The following is a 24,516-nucleotide window of genomic DNA, read 5'->3' as shown; positions in this document are numbered from 1 at the left end:
AGTATCTGAGGAGTTGCGAATGGTGCAATCATCAACAATCAGTGCAGGGTAGATTTACCAGAATGGTACCTAGACTCTAAAGCTTAAATTACAAAAAGAGATTACACAAACTAGGGTTGTATTCCCTGGAATTTATAAGGTTAAGGGGTGATTTGATTGAAGTTTTTGAGATATTTAGGGGAACAGATATTTACAGTGATTTACGTGTACTTTTTCAATTTAGTATACAGTATTCAATGCTCATGATATGGGACATTGGGGAGACTAAGTGCAGATTGGATGACTGCTTTGCAGAACACCTCTGTTCAGTTCACAAGCATGACCCCAAGCTTCCAGTCACCTGTCATTTTAATTCTCGGATCCACTACCACTCTGATCTCTTTGTCCTTGACCTCCTACACTGTTCCAATGAAGCTTATGTAAGCTTAGAAAACAGCATTTCATCTTTCAATTAGGCACTTTACAGCTTTCTGGACTCAACACTGAGTTCAATATTTTCACACAATAACCACTGCCCCCATTTTGTTTTGTGTGTTTTTTGTTTTTGGATGGCAGATGTTATTAATGAATCTGCTATTTCCGATTTACACCTCCTCTTGACACATCCTCTGTTTCTTTACTTGTCCCATTATCACCTCGTTTTGCCTTGCATCATCATCATCCCTTTTATCATTTAATCTCTCTTGTCTTCCACCCTATCACAGACCTTTGCTTTTGTTCTATCGTCCCTCCGCCCGTTCCCTAGCTCTATACTTACTTGAAAACTTGTCACATCTCTAACTTTTTCCAGTTTTCTTGAAAGGGCATTGACCTGAACTGTTAACTCTGTTGCTCTTTCCAAAGATGCTGGAGATCTGCAGAGTATTTCCAGCATTTTCTGTTTTTATTTCAAAAGAAATTAGTTGGCTTGGAAAGTAAAAACATTGAATAAATGCAAGTTATTTCTATCATTTTCATGTTCCAAACTCATCATTAAAGCCAGTAAATCTCCATCATTTGCCTGAGTTACCATGTAGGCACAAAATAATGGTACACGTTTTAAATTGGGTCATAACCACATTAGCTTATCACCTTTCTGCAGAAATAAACCAAAGGAAGTTTACCTATGCACCTTAACCAATGAGATCCATAACAAGTTGAATGCTTTACATAAAGAGTGAAGAGTGATAAATAAAATATTCCAGTTAATATAACTTCTCTGCAAAACTTTAGCAATTCTTTGAGGTTGCAAACTGAATGACAATTTTTGAGTATATTTCCCTGTGATATGCCAGGAACAAATATTGACTTTTATGATTTCTGCTTTTGTTACTTCTAAAATGCTCTTAGTCAAAATGAAAATGACGTTCATAAGTTTATCTATTAAGTGAGACGTGGTGGTTGGCTTCCTTGCCCTATTTTCCTTGATTTTACACCTGGGAATGTCCAGAAGTATTAAAATCCCAGAGGAAAATCTAATTCCATATGTTAGCAGACTATTCCATTATGGCAGATATCACATCCAAGTACAATCATGTGTGTGCATGTACCACACACAAAAACACAAACATGTTTCAAGATAGCAAACAGGAGGAGCAACCATGGCTGATTTTTCCCCTCCCCTAAGCCAGGACAATAGAAGCCAACTGCAGTATACCTGATGAAGGGTCACTGACCTGAAACATTAACTCTGCTTCTCTCTCCACAGATGCTGCCAGACCTGCTGAGTATTTCCAGCATTTCTTGTTTTTATTTCAGATTTCCTGCATCTGCAGTATTTTGCTTTTATATTATTGCAGTATACCTACTGTTGCTCTGCCTGGATTCAGCTAACTTAGCACCGACTGAGGACCAAATCTAGGGCTTTCTTGAACTGTATGGTTAACAAATTAATAGATAAACTTGCTAAGCCATCAGGGCAGTCCCAACTGAACCATGTTGGTGTTAAAAACTAAGTAATTTTGTGTTAAAATGTTCTGAAATTCAGACTGGGCAAACTGTTAAAAACTGAACCAGGAAACTACCAGAAAGGCATACTGATTTGAGGTTGAGAAGATGTGAGCTCATTATCAATCCATGGTCATAACTAGGATTAGAGCCAGGCCTTAATTAAGAAAGACTTCTTCATGCAAAGGTTGGTAGAAGTTTGGAACTCACTTCCCCAAAAGGCAATTGATGCTAGATCAAATGTTACCTTTAAATCTAAGATTGATAGTTTTTTTTAACCAAAAGTCTTGATGGATATGGGGAAAAGCCAGTGATAAGGAGTTAGGTCACAGATCAGCATGATCGTATTGAATGGCAAAACAGGCTCGAGGGGCTAAAAGACCTACTCATTACCATATCCTGTAAAATCACAGCAAGAAAGTCATCCCAACATTTTTTAAATTTTAATGTCAAATAGTGTGTTGAATTTTGTAACACATCAATGTCCTGAATTTGGATTTCATCTTCCATTGTTACATGAATTTGGCTAGTCTCCAAAAGGAAGCTTCATTCTTTCTCTCTGCCATCAGCACTTTATCCCACCAGGACAAATAATTGGGAGGGAGATTTAACTAGCCTATAAAAATATGCCTCATTTGGCTAATATAGAGAGATTTTGATGATTGCAATGAGTTCTACAATTCAAACTTTCCCATTTGCAATGCTGAAGGAAAACAGAATTAAGGTAGGAAGGCAGTGAAAAGGGAAAAGGACATTAGCACAGGAATCATCATTACAACAGCACAATGGCAGGATTATTCTCTTCTCTTCTTTGGCCTCCTTGTCTCGAGAGACAATGGGTAAGTGCCTGGAGGTGGTCAGTGGTTTGTGAAGCAGCACCAGTAATTGGCTATCAAGGCTAATTCTAGAGTGACAGACTCTTCCACAGGTGCTGCAGATAAAATTGGTTGTCAGGGCTGTTACACAGTTGGCTCTCTCCTTGCGCTGCTGTCTTTTTTTCCTGCCAACAGCTAAGTCTCTTCAACTCGCCACTCTTTAGCCCCGCCATTATGGCTGTCCGCCAGCTCTGGCGATCACTGGCAACTGACTCCCATGACTTGTGATCAATGTCACAGGACTTCATGTCGCGTTTACAGACGTCTTTAAAGCGGAGACATGGTCGGCCGGTGGGTCTGATATCAGTGACGCGCTTGCTGTACAATGTGTCCTTGGGGATCCTGCCATCTTCCATGCGGCTCACATGGCCAAGGCATCTCAAGCGCCGCTGGCTCAGTAGGGTGTATATGCTGGGGATGTTGGCTGCCTCGAGGACTTCTGCGTTGGAGATACGGTCCTGCCACCTGATGCCAAGGATTCTCCGGAGGCAGCAAAGATGGAATGAATTGAGACGTCGCTCTTGGCTGACATACGTTGTTCAGGCCTCACCGCCATGGAGCAAGGTACTGAGGACACAGGCTTGATACACTCGGACTTTTGTGTTCCGTGTCAGTGCGCCATTTTCCCACACTCTTTTCGTCAGTCTGGACATAGCAGCGGACGCCTTTCCCATGCGTTTGTTGATTTCTGCATCTAGAGACAGGTTACTGGTGATAGTTGAGCCTAGGTAGGTGAACTCTTGAACCACTTCCAGACCGTAGTCACCTATATTGATGGATGGAGCATTTCTGACATCCTGTCCCATGATGTTCGTTTTCTTGAGGCTGATGGTTAGGCCAAATTCATTGCAGGCAGCTGCAATCCTGTCGATGAGTCTCTGCAGACACTCTTCTGTGTGGGATGTTAAAGCAGCATCGTCAGCAAAGAGGAGTTCCCTGATGAAGACCTTCCATACTTTGGTCTTCGCTCTTAGACGGGCAAGGTTGAACAACCTGCCATCTGATCTTGTGTGGAGGAAAATTCCTTCTTCCCAAGACTTGAACGCATGTAAGAGCAGCAGGGAGAGGAAGATCCCAAACAGTGTAGGTGCGAGAACACAGCCCTGTTTCATGCCACTCAGGATAGGAAAGGGGTCTGATGAGGCTATGCTGAATTGTGCCTTTCATATTATCATGGAATAAGGTGATGATACTTAGTAGCTTTGGTGGACATCCGATCTTTGCTAGTAGTCTGACGAGGTCAAAGGCTTTGGTGAGATCTATGAAAGCAACATAGAGGGGCAACTGTTGTTGGCGGCATTTCTCCTGTAGCTGGTGAAGGGAGAACAGCATGTCAATGGTGGATCTCTCTGCTTGAAAGCCACACTGTGCCTCAGGGTAGACCTGCTCAGCCAGCTTCTGGAGCCTGTTTAAAACGACTCGAATGAAGGCTTTCCCCACTATGCTGAGCAGGGAGATTCCACAGTAGTTGTTGTGGTCACCCTTGTTCTTATAGAGGGCGAGGATATTGGCATCGCGCATGTCCTGTGGAACTGCTCCCTCATCCCAGCACAGGCAAAGCAGTTCATGAAGTGCTGAGAGTATAGCAGGCTTGGTTGGCACTCTTAATTATTTCAGGGGTAATGCCGTCCTTCCCAGAGGCTTTTCCACTGGCGAGAGAATCAATGGCACCACTGAGTTCAGATTTTGTTGGCTGTTCATCCAGCTCATCCATGACTGGCAGAGACTGGGCTGCATTGTGGGCGGTTCTCAGTGTCAACATATTCCCTGGAGTACAGTGGTAAGTAGTGCTCCACCCAGCAGTCCATTTGCTTGCGTTGGTCAGTGATCGTGTCCCCTGATTTAGACTTGAGGGGGGGCGATCTTCTTGATGGTTGGCCCAAAAACTCTCTTAATGCATTCCTCTGATGGTTCCAGTGTCAGAGGCCAGCTGAATACGACTGCGTAGGTGTTGCCAGCAGTCATTTGCACAGCACCTGGCTGTTCTTTATGCAGTGCTTCTGGCTACTTTAAGTGCTACAGATGTTAACTCGCTGGGGGCTTTCTTGTAGTTCAACAGTACAATGCGCTTAGTGGCTATGACAGGTTCCAGCTCTTCAGAGTATGATTGAAACCAGTCTGCATTCTGCTTCTCACATTTGCCATAGGTGGTCATTGCTGACTCATAGATGGCGTCTCTGATGTGGGCCCACTTGGTCTCTGCATCCCCTGTAGGAGTGATTTGAAGGGCTTTTTCAAGTGAATTTAGAAACTTATGTAACAGCTGTGGATAAGAAATTCTGTTAGTGTTGATGCGCGGCCGGCCCTTCTGCTTGGAGTGATGTGGCTTCTTTGGTTTGAGTCTAACTTTGCTGCACACCAGGAAGTGGTCGGTGTCACAGTCTGCGCTGTGGAAGCTGCATGTGATTTGGACACTGTTCATAGAGGCTCACCTTGTGACGATGAGGTCCAGCTGGTGCCAACGACGTGATCTTGGGTGCCTCCAAGAAACCTCATGACAAGGTTTTGTTTGAAAGAACGAGTTGGTGATGCAGAGGTTGTGATAGGTACACAACTCCAGCAGTCCCTGTCCATTCTCATTCATCCTGCTCCTTTAACACAATGATGTGGCACATATTACAATTGCTATTTCAAAGGAGGTTGAACTACAACTAATTGGTCACAATTTCCCCCTCCTTTTTCTCCCATCTTTTCACGCTGAGGTACAATTCTATAGGCACCTGCAGTCTTTGGTAACTTATTCCAAACATGGATCAAAATCAGGTCCTTCTTACTCTCAAGAATTATGATTTTTATCTTTATTTTTCAAATTGTTTTATTTTGCATCTTTCAGGAAGAGAGTTTAATGCCACTAAGCGCATATGCAAATGCAATATTTGGGAAAGAATAGCAGAATTTTAATATATTATAGTTGTTCTGTTTCAATATTCATCAGCAGTTCTGAAACAATCCTTTCTGTATGAGAGTAACAGCAGGCAGCAGGCTTGTGAAAGGCAGTAAAATACAGACAGAAACAGTGGAGAGAGCTGGAAGCACAGGGCTGGATTTTACATCGGGCAGACAGGAGCTGGCCACCGACGCAAAAGTCGGTGGCGAGCCCGCTTCCACCTGGCCTGGGGGATCTGACACACATTTTACAGGTCCCCGGGCTTTAATTGTTCCGAGGCGGGACTTCCACCCGCTTGAGGGAGCAGTAGCCACTGCTGGGACTGCAGCCCAGCTGAGGACATGGAGCCAGGAGTCCAGGTAAGTTAGGGTTGCATCGCCAGGCTAATCGGTTGCTGCCTGGTGAGGCAAAGATGGTCGTTTGGGGGAAGTGGGGGTGTCTCGGGTCCTGGGGGTGGTTGGGGAAGCAGGGGCGGCCCTCCATCGGGAACCTGAGTCCGTTTGTTCCCCCCCCCCCCCCACCATTGTACTGAGAGGCTGCCAGGTAAACTCCCCGTGGAGGCGGACAAAGGCCCTTAAGTGGCCACTTAAGGGCCCTGATTGGCCTGAGGCGGTTGTCCCATTTCTCGCCCCTCCCTCCCCCCCACCGGCCCATGTAAAGTGGGCTGGAGGTGGGAGCGGGTCGGGAAGGCCTCTCGAAGTCTCCTGCTCAATTTACGCCACCACCCCCACCCCCTGACCCCGCCACCATCCAGCTCGCTGGGTTGGTGTAAAATTCTGGCCATAGAGTCAGCATAAAAGTGGTAGCTTGCCAAAGGTTGTGACATTTTTGAGATGTAGAGGTGGGACAAGACTAAATGCACCAGAAGACACCACTGATTATTCCAATTTAGAGTAAGTTTTCCTGGTTTACATTCACAAAACAATATCTTCTCAAAAGTAAAGTATAAAGGATAATTACTTTAATATTTTGTTCACAAAAGATGTTGGAATCTGTGACAGCCTGTAGCTCCTGATAAGGAAATGAAGGGAGATTCTCAGTAGCTATCACACTTTAAATGTAAATGAGAATCCCTCATTCAACTGCATTCCATACATCTGTCCATTCCCTTTGTGCCTGTCAGTTAAAGGTTGGCTACCCGACCTGAACCCGACGGGACGTGTCGGGTTGGGGTTGGGTCTGGTTGCACTTCCGGGTCCGGCATACGGGCTCGGGTCGGGCCGGGTCGGACATGCTCTATCACAGGTAAGTGGCTCCAATGTTAATTTAATTTTTGGACTAGAAAGGTGGTTTTGTTACAGTTTTCTTTAAGCTTGTGCAGTTCAGCAACAAAGTGGAAAACGGAAGGTAAGTTAACTAATGGTTGGATCTGGTCGGGTCAGGCACGGGAAAAAATGGAAGGACCCGGGCTGGGTCGGGCTCGGGTTGGATGTGGTTCTGTCGGGCTCGGGTCGGGTAATTTTTTGCAGACCTGAGCAGGCCTTTACTGTCAGTGCTCAGACTCAACACATGCTTCCCTGCTTCTATCAAGAGAAAGCAAATGGAAAGTTGTCTGGAGGTAAGGTTATCCCAACAATGAATATCAAACTTTATCACATCTCTTAAAATCATTCCAAAGTATATCTTATCATGAATAATTTATTCGAATTCTTATGTCAGCATGCGCTTCCTGTCAAACTTTCCCATTACAATATCCTAAGTCCACCCTTATAATGGAAACTGTATGTAAACTTGACACACTGTAATTACACCCTCATGCCACCACTGACACCATCTTCTGAGAATTGAACCTGATAAAAATATTTGGAAACACATAGATTAAAGGCTTATAGTAAGTTTCTTGCAATTAGACAAAATGTATATCAGGACTTAGTACGCTGTCTGGATAATAATATAAGGGATGAGAGAAAGCTACTTGATCCAATAATGCTTATTTTTCCACACCATTAGAGTATTCAGCTGACTTCTGAGCAACTCAAATGAATGATCAATCCATTACTTTTAAAGTGTAGTCATTATTGTAGAGCAGGCAAAAGCACTAGCCAATCTGTGCACCGTGGGATTCCACAAGCAATGAGATAAATTACTATCTAATCTGTTTAAGTAATGTTAGTTAGGGAGAAATGTTCGTTAAAACATGCGGGAACTCCTCCACTCATTTGAACAGTACCATCGGACTTTTTACATCCACCTGAGCAGGGAAACATCACCTTAGTTCACATCTCATTCAAAAGATGACACCTCTGAAAGTGTAGCACTCCCTCAGTCTTCTTCTTTCTTTGGCCTCCTTATCTCAAGAGACAATGGGTAAGCGCCTGGAGGTGGTCAGTGGTGTGTGGAGCAGCACCTGGAGTGGCTATAAAGGCCAATTCTAGAGTGGCAGGCTCTTCCACAGGTGCTGCAGAAAAATTTGATTGTCAGGGCTGTTACACAGTTGACTCTTCCCTTGCGCCTCTGTCTTTTTTCCTGCCATCTGCTAAGTCTCTTCGACTCGCCACACTTTAGCCCCGCCTTTATGGCTGTCCGCCAGCTCTGGCGAACGCTGGCAACTGACTCCCACCACTTGTGATCAATGTCACAGGACGTCTTTAAAGCGGAGACATGGACGGCCGATGGGTCTGATACCAGTGGCGAGCTCGCTGTACAATGTGTCTTTGGGGATCCCTCAGTACTGCACTGAATTATGAGCCTAGATTGTGTTCAAGTCGCTGGAACTGGAGCTTGACCTCAACTTCCTGAAGTGATACTACTGAGACAGGGCTGATATATCTCACTCTTTGATTCAAGATGTTATTCCTAATTTTTAAAAATGTTTTTGCCAATTTCTGTTTTATCCTCTCGTCCTATTTTCCTAGGTTACCTTGAAATAATGATGCAGTTGTACTATACCATTTAAAATGTTATATGCTACTGAACTATAGACATAATATCATCTTGGCTTAAATTATAACAGTCTTGCCTCAGGGTCAGAAGATTATGAATTCAAGCGTATAATCTAACCTGACAGCACAGTGCAGTACTGAGGGAGTGGTGCAGCGTCAGAGATGCTGTCCTTCAGATAAAATGTTACTCGGAGGTCCCACCTGCTGGTTCACGTAGATGCTGTTGACAAAGAGTAGGAAGGTCTCTTGGTGGCGAACATTTCTCTCTCAACCAACATCATTAAAACCAGATTCATTGCTCATTGATCTCACTGTCATTTGTGACATCTTGCAGTGTGTAAAATGGCTGCTGCATTCACCTGTATAGTAACAGTGACCGCACTTCAGACTAATTATTTGTAGGTGATATTTTGGGATCATTCTGAAAGAAAGAATACAGTACCATATATTCCGTATAAGGATTTACTTGATCAATTTGATGATATTGGTTTTACACGAACATACGAATTAGAAGCAGAAGTAGGCCATTCGGCCCCTCTAGCCTGCACTACAATTCAATAAGACCATGGCTGATCTGTTTGTGTCTCGAATTCCACACTCCCATCTACCCCCCATAACCTTTGATTCCCTTGCCTAACAAGAATCTATCTACCTCTGCCTTAAACATATTCAATGTCCCCGCCTCCACCACCTTTCTAAGGCAGAGAGTTCCAAAATCGCACTATCCTGAGAGAAAAAGTTTCTCTTCATTTCTGTCCTAAAAGGGCGACCTCTAATTTTAAAACAGTGCCCCCTATTTCTGGACTCAACCACAAGAGGAAATATCCTTTCCACATCCACCTTGTCAAGACCGTTCAGGATCTTATAAACTTCAATCAAGTCTCCCCTCAATCTTCTAAATTCCAGTAAAAACGAGCCCAGTCTGTCCAACCTTTTCTCATAAGAAAACCCGCTCATTTCAGGTATCAAGCTAGTAAACCTCTTCTAAACCGTCTCCAACACATTTACATCCTTCCTTAAATATGGAGACAAAAACTGCCCACAATATTCGAGATGTGGTCTCACCAATGCTCTGTATAACTGAAGCTTAACATCCTTACTTTTATTTTCAATTCCTCTCATAATAAAGGATAGCATTCCATTAGCCTTCTTTATTACTTGCTGTACCTGCATACTAACTTTTTATGACTCATGCACTAGAAAACCTAGATCTCTCTGCACCTCGGAATTCTGCAGTCATTCTCCGTTTAAGTAACACTCTGCTTTTTTATTCTTCCTGTCAAAGTGAACAACTTCGCATTTTCCCACATTATACGCCATCTGCCAGATTTTTGCCCACTCACTCAACCTATCTATATCAGTCTACAATCTTCTAATGTCTTCTTCACAGCTTACTTTCCTACCTATCTTTGTAACATCTGCAAATTTAGCTAACATGCCATCACTCCCCTCATCTAAGTCATTGATATAAATTGTAAAAGTTGAGGCCCCAGCACAGACCCCTACAGGATTCCACTCATCACATCCTGCCAATCAGAAAAGACCAATTTATGCATACTCTCTGTTTTCTGCCAGCCAGCCAATCTTCTATCCATGCTAATATGTTATCCGCTACACCATGAGCTCCTACTTTGGGCAATAACCTTTTATGTGTCACCTTGTCAAATGCCTTCTGGAAATCCAAGTACAGTACATCAATGGGCTCTCCTTTATCCACAGCGCATGTTACTCCTTCAAAGAATTGTTAAATATGATTTCCCTTTCACAAAACCATGCTGACTATTCCCAATTACCTTGAGTTTTTCTAAGTGCCCAGCTACAGCCTCCTTAATGATCGATTCTAACACCTTCCCCAAGACAGACATCAAGCTAACTGGCCTATTGTTACCTGTTTTTTGCTTCCCGCACTTCTTGAATAGAGGGGTTATATTTGCTGCTTTCCAGTCTGATGGAACCTTTCCGGAATCCAGCGAATTTTGAAAAGTTTACACCAACGTATCTACTACCTCATTAGCCACCTCTTTTAAGACCCTAGGATGAAGCCCATCAGGACCCGGGGACTTGTCAGCCCACAGCTCCATCAGTTTGCTCAGTTGTGATTGTAATTTCCCCAAGTTCCTCTCTTCCTTCCACCTCCTGATTTACAGCTATTACTAGCATGCTTTTCGTATCCTCTATAGTGAAGACCAAAGCAAAATATTTGTTCACTTTTTCCACCATTTTCTTAATAGCTACTACTAACTCCCCATTCTCACTTTACTTACTCTTTTCTTTTTTAAATACCTGTAGAAATTCTTGCTATCCATTTTTATATTTCTAGCTAGCTTCCTCTCACACTCTAATTTCTTTCTTCTGATTAACTTTTTAGTCATTCTCTGCCATGCTTTATATTCTGACCAATCGTATGACCTGCCACTCATCTTTGCATAATTATATGCTTTTTTCTTAAGTTTGATACTTTCCTTAATTTCTTTAGTTAACCACAGATGGTGGGTCTTCCCCTTAGAATTTTTCTTCATAGTAGGAATATATTTATTTATTTATTATTTAGAGATACAGCACTGAAACAGGCCCTTCGGCCCACCGAGTCTGTGCTGACCATCAACCACCCATTTATACTAATCCTACACTAATCCCATATTCCTACCATATCCCCACCTGTCCCTATATTCCCCTACCACCTACCTATACTAGGGGCAATTTATAATGGCCAATTTACCTATCAACCTGCAAGTCTTTGGTGGTGGGAGGAAACCGGAGCACCCGGCGAAAACCCACGCAGACACAGGGAGAACTTGCAAACTCCACACAGGCAGTACCCAGAATTGAACCCAGGTCGCTGGAGCTGTGAGGCTGTGGTGCTAACCACTGTGCCACCCGCAGTTTAATGGGCACTGTTTAATTTTTGTGGAATATGAAGTTTAAATGATACGCATATACGTCAACACAAGCTGATACAAGTTCATTCTGGAAAGGTTCCATCAGACTGGAAACTTATCCTGAGTATTCGGAAATATCCCCTTAAATGTCTGCCACTGCTTCTCTATTGATCTATCTCCAAGCCTGGTAACCCAGTTCACTTCAGCAAGCTCAGCTTTCATGCCCACATAGTTGCCCTTATTTAAGTTTAAAATACTAGTCTTAGTCCCACTCATCTTGCTTTCAAACTGGATGTAAAATTCAATCATATTGTGGTCACGGCTACCTAGAGGTGCCTTTACTCAGAGGTCATTCATTAATCCTGTCACGTTACACAATCCCAAGTCCAGTATATTTCTGTATTTTCAATTTGAGATCGCTTCTCGGCCTTTTGGCTAAGATCAAGTGTAGTATCTGTTCTTATCAGTGCTTACTTGGTTGAGGAGAAACCATAATCATTGCCTTTTGATCCTGGGGAAGCTTTGAGTAAAATGGCTATAACCAATCTTCGAGCTTCGGGCCAGGGAGTGCGCAACACCGTTCGGGTGGTCGTGAAGGACAAGGAAGGAGATGCACCGTTCGATCGCACCTTCTTCATCAAGAAAATTCTTTTCGATTGCTGCGGATTTCAAGCGACGGACGTCTTTTGCCTGCAGGATTTCCCCAGCAGTGGATACTTCGACGTGACGTTCCAGAACGTGGCGGGATGCATCAAGTTCCTGAAGGCGTTCAAGGAGAAAGGGGACCGGGCGCCACTGTCGATCCTCACAGCGGAGCCGCTCTTCACGCTTCCGTCACAACGGGACCGGGTGGTGACGATTCACCTCTACAACCCCCATGTTCCGGTGGTGGATGGACTCACCTTTCTCGCTAGGTACGTCGAGGTGGCCGGCAGCAGCACTGATATCAAGGACCCCTTTGGGATTTGGACCAGCAAGCAGCAGGTCAAGGTAACCTTGAAGGTCGATCCCAGTGGAGCCATCATCCACCCTCCCTCCAGCTTCGCTATCGGGGGAAGTCGAGGCTTCTTGGTCTACGCTGGGCAGCCCAGAGTTTGCCGCACCTGTGGCAAATCTGGTCACATGGCAGCCAACTGCAGCACGGTTGTTTGCAAGAACTGCAAGGAAGAAGGCCATCAGACCAAGGACTGTAAGCAGACTAAGTGTTGCAACTTGTGCGGGGCAGCAGGCCATCTCTACAAAACCTGCCCCAAACTGTGCCTCAGTTATGCTGAGGTGGCAAGGTCCAAGGAAAGGCCGGGAGAAGGTTCGACGAAGGCGTCCGGTGTTCGAAAGGAGACCAGCAACCTTCTCCACAGTGAGGAACTTCAACCTGAGAAGGAGAAGGAAGGGAAGGCAGCTGAAACCAGCGACCCAGCACCTACCCTGCGCTCGGAAACCCCTCCTCCACAGACAGAATCAATGGAGGAGGAGGCAGCAGATGGACAAACAGGTCAGTGGCAAGTGGTCCAGAGGAAAACCACAAAGAAAAAACATCCCAAAGCGGAACAGGCCACCACCCAAACCAGTGGCAAGAGGAGGCTATCTTCTGAATCAGACTGCAACAACTCCTCTTCACTGGACGGGGGAATGCTGGAACGACAGCCCCTTCAAAAGAGGCGGCAGAACTCCAAGGAGATGGAAGATAAAGCATCCCAGCCCCCGGGCACTGGAAGCTGTGATGGGCCCGGCGTGCCCCAACCCCAAAGCGCCACACGTAACGACGTGGCCAACGCGTCTCAGCTCCAGGACACCGGGAGCAAAGACACGTCTGGCGCACCTCAGCTCCGGGAAGCCGGGAGCAGTGATGTTTTCGAGGAGGAACAGATGGAAGCAGCAGAGGATAACCCAATCTTTGCTGCCTACAAGACCACCCCCCCCCCCCACCGATGTCACCCCAGTGGAACGACCCCTGCATGAAAAACCAGGAGGGGTTTCTGAGCCCGACTATTGTGAAACAGCTTGCGTACACTATGGGTATGCAGGAACATCCTGAAGGACTGGGACTAGCAAGGACAAATGGTATGGGAAGCAACAACTAACTTTTAAAAAATGGGTGTAAAGATTGCTTCCATTAATGTGCGTAGCATTAAATCTACCACGCGATGTGTTTCAACCTTGGATTACCTCGCCAAGGTCAAAGCTGACCTACTGTTTCTGCAGGAGTGTGGAATACCACACCTCAGCACCTACAGGCAGTGGTCGCGATGGTGGTCCCACGGGCCATCGATCTGGTCGGGGGATAATGATTGCCGTTCCTCCGGCCTGGGTATTCTGCTGCAGGGAAGTAACGTCACCATCTCCGAAGTTAAGGAGGTGGTGGGTGGTCGCCTCCTCGTAGCAGACGTAATGTACAACAACGCTCCGCTCCGGTTGATCAACGTGTACGCCCCAGTACAACACAGCGAGCGGCTGACCGTCTTCCATCAGCTCCCACTGCTGCTGGCGACGTCCAGGCCGGTCATCCTAGGCGGTGACTTTAACTGCATCATCGATGCGGCTAGACGATTTGGCAGTGACGACAGCAAACTGGACGCTACGTCCAGATTCCTAATAGAAACAGTTAAAGATGCCAAACTGCACAACGTCTTCAGCAAACCTGCAGACGGAGCGCAGCGCAGCGCAGATACACATGGTCAAGATCGGACGGGTCTGCCCGTTCCAGGATTGACTTCCTGTTTGTGTCCCGTCCCGTCACGGTCGGATCCACCGACTTCAAGCCGGTGTTCTTCTCCGACCACTGCCTCTTACTGGCCGACTGTCACTTACAGGACGACCAGCGGGTTGGCAGAGGGACGTGGAAGCTCAATGCTACACTGCTGACCCCAGAGAACGTTGAGGAACTCAAAGGGGATTACAAAGGTTGGAGGACCGTGAAACCCCTCTTTGAGTCTCCAGTTCACTGGTGGGAAGCGATTAAGGAGAACATCAAGAGGCTCTTCATCCACAAAGGTGTTCAGAGGGCGAGAGAGAGACAGAGGGAAATGTCCCGACTCCAGAAAAGTATGCAAAATCTGCTCCAGTTGCAGTCAATGGGGGTCGAGGTCAAGGAGGACCTGCAAGAGGTGAAGAGCCAGCAGGCCTCGCTCTTTGCCAAGGAGGCCTCCAAGATCATCTTCCGGTCCAGAGTCCGCTCCATTGAGCAGGATGAGACATGCTCGCATTACTTCTTCCAAAAGGTACACAGAGAGAGCTCTGTTTTCAGCAGCCTGAAGGAAGAAGATGGTTCGGTAACGTCTTCTCAGTCCGACATACTAAGGATCAGCAAATCCTTTTATGCTGGGCTGTATGACGCGAAGCCCACAGACAGCAGAGCCTCCCAGTCCTTCCTGTCATCTATCACAGAGGTCTTAGATGACGGCAGGAGGGAAAGACTGGACAAGCCGCTAACTCTGGACGAGCTGACAAAGGCCGTTGAGTCCTTCGAGATGAGTAAAACTCCCGGAAGCGACGGCTTACCGGTCAAGTTGTACTCGGCCCTGTGGGACTGGGTCAGCCCGGACCTGCTGGACGTATACGAGAGTATGCTCCTGGCCGGCAGCGTGTCAGAATCTATGAGGAAAGGCATCATCACCCTCATTTACAAGCGGAGCGGCCCATCTCACTGCTTCATGTTGACTACACGATTTTGTCCAAAGTCATAGCCAGTCGAGTCAAGTCTGCTCTGGAGTTGGTGATCCACCCCGATCAGACCTGTACTGTACCCGGCAGGAAGATCTCTGATAGTCGCGCGCTACTCAGGGATACGATCGCCTACGTACGGGACAGGAGGGTGGACACCTGCCTCATCAACCTGGACCAGGAGAAGGCTTTTGACAGAATATCGCACACCTACATGATGGACGTGCTTTCCAAAATGGGGTTTGGGGAGGGAATCTGCAATTGGATCCAACTGCTCTACACAAACATCAGTAGCGCAGTCTCAATCAATGGGTGGGAATCGGAAAGTTTCCCGATCAAATCTGGAGTCAGACAGGGCTGTCCTCTCTCCCCTGTCTTGTTTGTTTGCTGTATTGAACCCTTTGCTGAGTCTATTAGGAAGGATGCGAGCATAAGAGGGGTGACAATCCCAGGCAGCGGAGGCACTCAGGTTAAAACCTCCCTGTACATGGATGACGTTGCCGTCTTCTGCTCGGATCCGCTGTCCGTGCGCAGACTGATGAGCATCTGCGACCAGTTCGAACTGGCCTCGGGAGCCAAAGTTAACCACGGCAAGAGCGAGGCCACGTTCTTTGGAAACTGGGCTGACCGATCCTTTGTCCCCTTCACCGTCAGGTCAGATTACCTGAAGGTGCTGGGGATATGGTTCGGAAGGGCCGGGGCGTGCACCAAAACCTGGGAGGAGCGAGTAGCCAAGGTACAACAAAAGTTGAGCACGTGGGGGCAGCGATCTCTCTCCATTGTGGGTAAGAACCTGGTCATCAGGTGCGAGGCACTCACGTTGTTGCTGTACGTGGCGCAGGTCTGGCCCATACCCCAATCCTGCGCTGTGGCAGTCACCCGAGCCATTTTCCGCTTCATCTGGGGATCTAAAATGGACCGGGTCCGGAGGGACACGATGTTCAAATCTCTGGACAAGGGCGGGAAAAATGTACCCAACGTGGCCCTCATTCTGATGACCACCTTCATGTGCGGCTGCATCAAGCTGTGTGTAGACCTCCAGTACTCAAACTCCAAGTGTCACTACGTGCTGAGGTTCTATCTGTCCCCGGTGTTGTGAAGGATGGGCCTGGTCACATTGCCGCGGAACGCTCCATGCAGTTGGGCCATGCCATACCACCTATCCTTCGTGGAGCAGTTTCTGCGGGAAAACACCTTTGACCAGCGGTCCATCAGGCAGTGGTCTGCACGGAATGTCCTCAAGGCCCTACGGGAAAAGGAGACGATGGATCCTGTCGGATGGTTCCCCGAGCAGACCGTCAAAGTCATTTGGTGGAATGCCTCATCACCAGAACTTTCAAACGAGCACCAAGACATAGCTTGGCTGGTGGTGAGAAGGGCCCTCCCTGTCAGATCCTTCATGCACACCCGAAGTCTCGCATCCTCCGCACAATGCCCCCGCGGTGGCTGTGGTGGGAAAGAGACGGTTGCCCACCTCCTCCTGGAATGTGTCTTCGCAAAGCAGGTGTGGAAAGAGATGCAGTGGTTTTTGTCGAGGTTCATCCCAAGCAGCTCTGTAACACAGGAGTCTGTGCTCTACGGGCTGTTCCCAGGGACGCACACCGAGACAAACATCAACTGCTGCTGGAGGACTATCAATTCGGTGAAAGACGCCCTTTGGTCTGCCCAAAACTTGTTGGTCTTCCAGCGCAAAGAGTTGTCCACCACCGAATGTTGCAGACTGACACATTCCAAGGTCCAGGACTACGTGCTGAGGGACGCACTAAAGCTTGGGGCAGCCACAGCAAAGGCTCAATGGGGAAAGACCACAGTGTAAGGTCCCCCCACCAAGCTGAACTGAGGGGCTGGATCCATGGGAAACCCCTCGAACTGTATCGGGAAAATTTTGTGTGCTGTAAATGTAAAAATGTATATGGCATGACAATGAAATGGAAGGGTTGTGAGGCAACTCATGATTGTATCGAAGGAAACTGATCACCTTTGCACTGTTTGTATTTTTTGACTTGATGCTGTTTTAAACTGTTTGGGAATGTAATTTTTACAGATTTTTATGAATAAAGTATATTTTGGAAATAATTTTTAAAAAAAGCAGTTCTGCCAGAATCCTATCTCTCAAAGAACTAGGTATCCCCGCTCTGTGACCCCAGTTGATACATTGCGATGATCGTGGAACACTTTCAGTTCTTCGTCTGTACACTGGTCAAATTCTGTCCAACCATACAATCTCTGCTCGTAGTCTCTTTTCAACACGGAGTCTTTCTGAGTCTCAGCTGCAATTTCAGTTGCAGTGATTGGAAAGTCATCATCTACTGCGCCTATTGTGAAGATTGCACCTTCACAGCCTACTTCTGAGTCCACATGCGGCAAATGCGACAGTGCACCAGCGATAACATTCTCTTTCAAACTGCGATATCAATGATGTAGTTGAACAGTGAGAGAAATATAGCCCACCGCTGCATCCTTGACATTACCATCTTCGGTATTGCAGACTTTGGCCCTTGAATAGGTACTAGGGGTTTATGATCTGTTACTAGTGTAAAGTTTCTACCCAACAAAAACTGGTGAATCCTTTTAATTCCAAAGATGATTCCAAGTGCTTCCTTTTCTATCTGTGCATAGTTGTGTTCACTCTTGGTGAGAGTACGTGACGTGAATGCTATGGGTTTCTCTTGACCATTATCCATGACATGACTGATCACTACTCCAACTCCATAGTTTGAAGTGTAACATGCTAGTTTCAGGTCGCAATTTGTGTCAAGTAGTGTATCACTGGTCAAGCATCTTGTTGCACTTTGGACCATTCCCATTTCACATCTTTCGTTATACAGCTCATGTAATCATGCTAACGCCATTGGAAGCTCAGGCAGAAATCACAAGTAGTATTGGACCATGCCTAGAAAAGATATAAGCTCAGACACATCTTTTGGCTTTGGGGGATTGACTATAGCCTCTATCTTCTCTTTCACTGGCTGTGGCTCTTTTTCCTTGATTTTCAGGCCAAGGTACATTACCTCAAATTGCTCCTTGCACACTTGCTCCTTTTCAAATTCACATTGTGGTCATTGAGCCTTTTTAACACTTCAACCAACATTTGAAGATTCTCTTCCTCTGTTGCATTCACGATCAACACATCATCCTGATTGCACAAGCAATGCGGCACTCCTTGCAAAATCTTATTTGTTGTAGCTTGTAAGATTTTTGGAGAAGACTTCACATCATAGGGAAGCTTTGTATAGGAGTATGCATGTTTATCGTGAGATACTGCTGCCTCTCTCAATCTGCGTTGAGCTGTGCACCAGCATGGGACAAATCCAACCTCGTGAATAGCTTGGATCCCACTAACTCCGGATACAAATCTTGGGAGGTTGGTAAGGGATACTACTCATCATCCACTGCCTGGTTGTTGTGACTTTGTAGACCCTGCATAGACTTACAGTTTTGTCTAACTTGGGCACTATTACAATTGGGATTGTGATCCGTTTTCACTAGCATTTCTCTCTGGTTTCTTTAGCTCATCTTTGCTTAGGCTCCCTGGATTCACTTCAAGATTGTGAACTCCACCCTTGTGATGTCGTTGTTTTCCATTACCACTGGAATGAATTCTCTTTCCTCCTTTGGCCTTTGTTTGGCAAGCAGTTGCAATAAAGCCTTTCTTTTGGCAGTTAAAGCATTTGGCATTTCTGTACAGACTTGCCAGTACCATATGGTTTCCACTACTGCAATAACAAGTCACTAAACCTCTATCCCCAGCACTCTTTTGACCAGGTCTCCCTACTATAGGCTTGGCGTAAGCCTTCTCACTGTGGACAGAAGCTGTACTAGTCACTTGTATAGGACAAAATTCCTGAGCATTCTTTGATGGCATCACCATGGAAAGAGCAATCTTACATGTTATCTCAAGTATAAGACCTTGTGTGTTCAGTAAGATTCTTTCATTCACCAATCCACACACAGATCTGTCACGTTATGCATGGTCTAAGAAAGTGCCAAAGTTGCAATGTACTGATAAATTCTTCAGTGTCACCAACTGTTTTACTATTTTTCTGATTTCTGTTCCAAATTTGTAGCTTTCCGCTATATCTAGTAGCTTAGGGTTGAAATGTTCACCCAACTTGGTGATGATTGTTTTGAATAGCACATCTTTTGCCTTGTTGGGAGCAAGAAGGGCCAATTTCCGTAAGCAAAATTGCTTTCTTGCACTCAAGAGATGCCTTATTCTGAGTCTTGACCTCTTCACTTTCATCTTCATGTTTCAAAATGTTATCAGCTCTGAAGAACATGTCCATTCTTTCAATATACAAACAGAATAGTTCTCGAGCCCACTCATATGGTCCGAGCCTTCCAATGCAGCCATATTGCCCCACTTCCAAATTCAACAAGTGACACAGTAAACACTTCACATCGATTGTCCGTAACAGTGATGCAGAGTCTCATGCTCACATACTGTAGGTGCGAGGCAGACAAAATTCAGCACATGTACTCCTGACAAAACATCTCGATAAATCAGCTTAGGTAGGACAAACTCACCCTAAACCAGTCTAGTTGGTGGTTTAAAATGTCCTCTTAGCCAGATGAGAGATTTTAATCAGATTCACATTAGGACCATGCGGCAACCCATTCAACTGAGGAGACAGTTCCAGACTCTGTTTGACACCGTGACAATGTCAAAACTCAATAGAAAATCCTATTTTTCCCTCTCCTTTCCTGGGGTTGTAGTCCTCTGGTTGGGTTCCAGTTCCACAGGAATTAGTGACAAGGCCTAATTTGATCCGAACCACCTTGCGGGACTGTGGCCATGTGATAGCAGGAATGGTGAGGTTCCGCACAAACCTGCCAAAATTGCTGCCATCCGAGCAGGCAGGTCACCGGGTGCTGGCTGGTCCCCAGTGCCATTCGTTGCTGATATTTGTGGACTTTGATTCCAGCCTCGACGGCAAAATTTGTTACATATTAAGTAGCACCAACAAAGAAGACAGACACCAAAGATGGCCTGTTCATGTGAGTATTTTTTGCATCATTGTGTATAGCACTTGCTCTGACATCTGCACCATTAACATAGGTGAATATATTAACAATATTAAAACTTTATTTTTCACGGATATTCTCCATTAAAAGGGATTTCACGTGTAGTTAAAATTCAAACATATATATATATTAAATAAAAGTGATGCAAAGGACTATTCGATACACCAATCACTCCCACTGGCTGCTCCAGCACTGTAACCTCAGCATGCAGCTGCAGTACACCCACGGGCCCCTGTTCCAGTCCACCAATCACAGGCTGCCCAGCTAAGAGCGAAACCCAATCAGAGAGAGGCGCTGACTGAACCAATCAGAGCGCTCAGAACGATGAACAGGCACTATCATTCAAACGCAGAGAAAAAAAAATCGATGATCGAAAAATATCTCGCCAAATACGGATTATTTTTGTTCTTTTTGTAATCGCCTAATTAAAAAAAAATTAAAATTTGTTTTGAACCATAAAGTCACCGTTCGGTTCCAGCTTGTTGGAGGTGGTGTGGACGTTGCAGACATTATTAATGGAGTGTGAGTGGTGGCGGTTGGTGCCGGAGATTCCCCCCTCCCTCCCAGGATCGAGTTGAGACCCGAGATCGCCTTCCCCCGGTGCCGGTTGAGGCCGGAATTTCCTCCGGGTCCTCTCGTTGCGATGCGGGTGAAGGTGAAGAGCTGGAACGCCATCGCTTCGTGGTTTTGGGTGGCGAACGATGAGAACTGTGGCATCTGCCGGACAGCGTTTAACGGCTGCTGCCCAGACTGTGAGTATGGGATGTGATGAGGGGGTAGTCGAGACCCTCAAGGGTCCGGGCATTTCCCCACTGCCATCATGCCGTGGCCCGGACTGAGGGCCTGGAGTCAGCACTAACCGTCCCGCTGACACCGGTAGCAACACCGCTTTCTAGCCGATTCGGGGCTGAGCTCCGGGTTGGAGGCTCTCCTCTCTCCCCGAGCCTGACCTGACAGAATCCGGCAGCACTGGTAGAATAGCAAATAGCCTTCCTATTTATTGCCACTTTCTGCTCCTACTCTGAAAGTGTCGAACTCCTCATTGGGGTCCGGTTCCACCCCTGCAAGATAAAGCTGTTTAACTGGTGGACAGTTGAAGAGAGGAGGTCCTGTGATTAAACCTCCACGAATAGTCATTTATGGCACGGAAGGATGCTGTGTTGGTCCTATTGCCTGGTGTGGTGAAAAATCCTGCTGTAGATCTTCCTAAAGGTCTGTTATCAGATCACTAAGTGACTTTGCCTCTGGAGGTAGTGAATGAGCCCTTATGACGTATTATGTGGCTTGGAAGGTAATGTTAACCACTTTGTTTAAATTGCACACGGTTTATTTATTTTTTATTTAGAGATACAGCACTGAAACAGGCCCTTCGGCCCACCGAGTCTGTGCGAACCAACAACCACCCATTTATACTAATCCTGCATTAACCCCATATTCCCTACCACATCCCCACCATTCTCCTACCACCTACCTACACTAAGGGCAATTTACAATGGCCAATTTACCTATCAACCTGCAAGTCTTTGGCTGTGGGAGGAAACTGGAGCACTCGGCGGAAACCCACGCAGTCACAGGGAGAATTTGCAAACTCCGCACAGGCAATACCCAGAACTGAAACCGGGTCGCTGGAGCTGTGAGGCTGTGGTGCTAACCACTGTGCCACCCGCAGTTTAATGGGCACTGTTTAATTTTTGTGGAATATGAAGTTTAAATGATACGCATATACGTCAACACAAGCTGATACAAGTTCATTTTCTAATGTTTATTTTCAACAGTTAACATTTTCTCAGATTTAGATGAGGAATGACAACCTAAAGTTCTTTGCGTTGCATTATGAAATAGGTGAACCCGCGCCAAAGCTGCTTTGTAGTCGACATTTCCTCCTTTTTTCATTGTAACAGTTCATATTATAAATGTAATTTTATAAACAGGATTAAACTGTAGAGTGTTGCTTTTTTTAACAAAAAAGTAGTACATTTTAGTTGAACTAACTTTTTCTTGCCCTTTTTTAATTGTTTTTTTCTGTTCATACATTATTGAATCTTCAATATCTCTTTCACTGAATACGTTAAATGATGCATCATGGTTAGACATCACCTTCCAAATCTGTGACCTCTCTCCTGGAAGAACAAGAGCAGCAGATGCATGGGGACACCACCACCTGCAAGTTCCCCTCCAACTTGCACACCATCCTAACTTGAAAATATATCACCATTCCTTCATCATTGCTGAAACTAGCTTCCTAACAGCATGTGGATGTCCCTATAATGCAGACTGCAGTGGTTCAGGAAGGTGGCTCGCCACGGTCTTCTCGAGGGCAATTAGGGGTGGACAATAAATTTCCAGTGACATCCCATGAACAAATAAAAAAAGATATCACAATCTTAAAATGCAATGACCTCCTCGTATTTATATAGCACCTGTAATGTAATAAAATGTCCCAGGCCCCTTCACAGAGTCATTATAAAACAAAATGTGACACTGAGTCACATAAGGTATTAGGTCAGATGACTAAAAGCTTGGCTAAATAGGTAGGTTTTAGGGAGTGTCTTAAAGGAGGAAAGTGAGGTGAACAGATTTAGGGAGGGAATTCCAGAGCTTAGAGCCTAGGCAGCTGAAGGCACGACCACCAAAAGTGGAGTGATTTAAAATCGGAAATGCTCAAGAGGCTGGAATTAGAGGAGCGCAGAGATCACAGAGGGTTGTAGGGCTAGAGGAGATTGCAGAGATAGGGAGGGGCCAGGCCATGGAGGGATTTGAGAACAAGGATGAGACTTTTAAAGTTGAGATATTGTTTAACCGGGAGCCAGTGTAGGTCAGTGAATGCAGGGGTGTTGGGTGAACAGCATTTGGTGTGAGTTAGGACAGGAACAGGTTGGAATCTAATAATGTTTCCTAACTAAATAGAATTTACACTTTTACCTAAGTCTGTGGTGACAACAGAAATCAGATTGTAAAACACTGAATAAGCTTGCTACAGAATTTGGTTGGTCTTGGCGTAGAAATTGGGCTTAAAGCACCACAGACCTCTAGGGGTCTTGTTACCTGTGACACTTGAGTGCTTGCAAATAAAAAGGAAAATAATTAATTTCATTTACATATGGTAACTGATTCTTGTGCACATAGATTGCCACCTTTCCTAAAACCTGCAAGATTGTATTTTGAACCGTGCACAATATAAACTTGCATGCAAAAGTGCTATGATTGCTGGTACTAGGTGAACTACATATGCATAGCAAAGGCGATCATAAAATAACACTAATTTCTTATGACACCAGTCAAGTAAGCAGATTTCAGTTTATTTCATTTACATTTTCTTAAAGATGACGTTGGACTCAGACTAGAAACTATTTTAACCTTTTTTTAATATATATATATATTAGACTTTTTGGGCTGAAGAAGCCAAACTGAAAAGCTTATTGGACCTTTGATCCAAATGTTGCTTTTCCGATGTGCACAGATAATTTAAATTTTGTGCAAGCAAATAGAGTGAGGGAAGCTGCAGCTGGAAAATATTTCACAGAATCCCTGAATAGAGATGTTTGTGTTTCAGGTAAAGTACCAGGCGATGACTGCCCATTAGTGTGGGGTCAGTGCTCTCATTGTTTCCATATGCACTGTATCCTGAAATGGCTGAACTCCCAGCAGGTACAGCAGCATTGTCCCATGTGTCGACAGGAGTGGAAGTTCAAGGAGTGATGAGCAACTGGAGAAATTGAATGACGAATCAGACTTTGTACAGAGTTTTTCTTTGGAATCACAACAATAATGTAACAAAAAAATCTTAGACATGTTACCAAGGAGATTAACGCTGGTCTAATGTATTGTTTTTGGAAATATTACATAAAAGTGGTGTAAAGCTAGAACAACTGATCTACATAAAATAGTTGCAATATCAAGTGAGAAGCCAGATGCTCCACATTAAAAAAAAACATTAAACTAACAGAAAAGGCCAGTGTGACCTCTGGCTACCTACAATCTGACTCCATGGGCAGCTTGTAAATTAAAACTATTTTTTCGCAAACATTGCGGTGTATTGGTTTTTATTCTCATCATTAGAGACTGATGCAGTTCAACCAATGGAGTGTATGGCTGACATTTTGAAGATATACAGTTCTTATTTGTACACCTACTAGAAAGGAAGAAAATTGTTACAGTAGAGCTTTGGCAAAATGTTTTGTGGAGGAAGAAACGATGACTCATTGTTGATGTAAAAAAAAACTAAATGACTGACTGACTGACTTTTCAAAGCTTTAAAATTACTGAATTGCCATTGAATTTTACAGCACAGAGCAAGGCCATTCAGACTGCCATTCTGATCACCATGCCTTTTCTCCTATCTGAGGCTGGATTCTTCACTGCCCCATGGAGGCGGGGGAGGA

At 45.3% G+C, this 24,516-nt stretch overlaps 1 protein-coding gene and 1 pseudogene across 1 annotated transcript; both read left to right on the top strand.

Annotated features, from left to right (window-relative positions):
• The first annotated feature begins 11,864 nt into the window (after positions 1-11,864).
• LOC137384602 (U2 spliceosomal RNA) lies at positions 11,865-11,973 on the top strand (annotated as a pseudogene).
• An 8,494-nt stretch (positions 11,974-20,467) lies between these two features.
• Positions 20,468-24,158, top strand: anapc11 (APC11 anaphase promoting complex subunit 11 homolog (yeast)). The gene is made up of 2 exons (XM_068058247.1): positions 20,468-20,886; positions 23,688-24,158. Exons 1-2 carry the CDS (start codon positions 20,778-20,780, stop codon positions 23,831-23,833), a joined length of 255 nt encoding a protein of 84 aa, XP_067914348.1. The 5' UTR covers positions 20,468-20,777; the 3' UTR covers positions 23,834-24,158.
• The last annotated feature ends 358 nt before the right edge of the window (positions 24,159-24,516 follow it).

Source organism: Heterodontus francisci, chromosome 26 (assembly GCF_036365525.1).
Source record: "Heterodontus francisci isolate sHetFra1 chromosome 26, sHetFra1.hap1, whole genome shotgun sequence".
NCBI classification, from domain to species: Eukaryota; Metazoa; Chordata; class Chondrichthyes; order Heterodontiformes; family Heterodontidae; genus Heterodontus; species Heterodontus francisci.
This window is presented reverse-complemented; position numbering and strand designations above follow the sequence as displayed.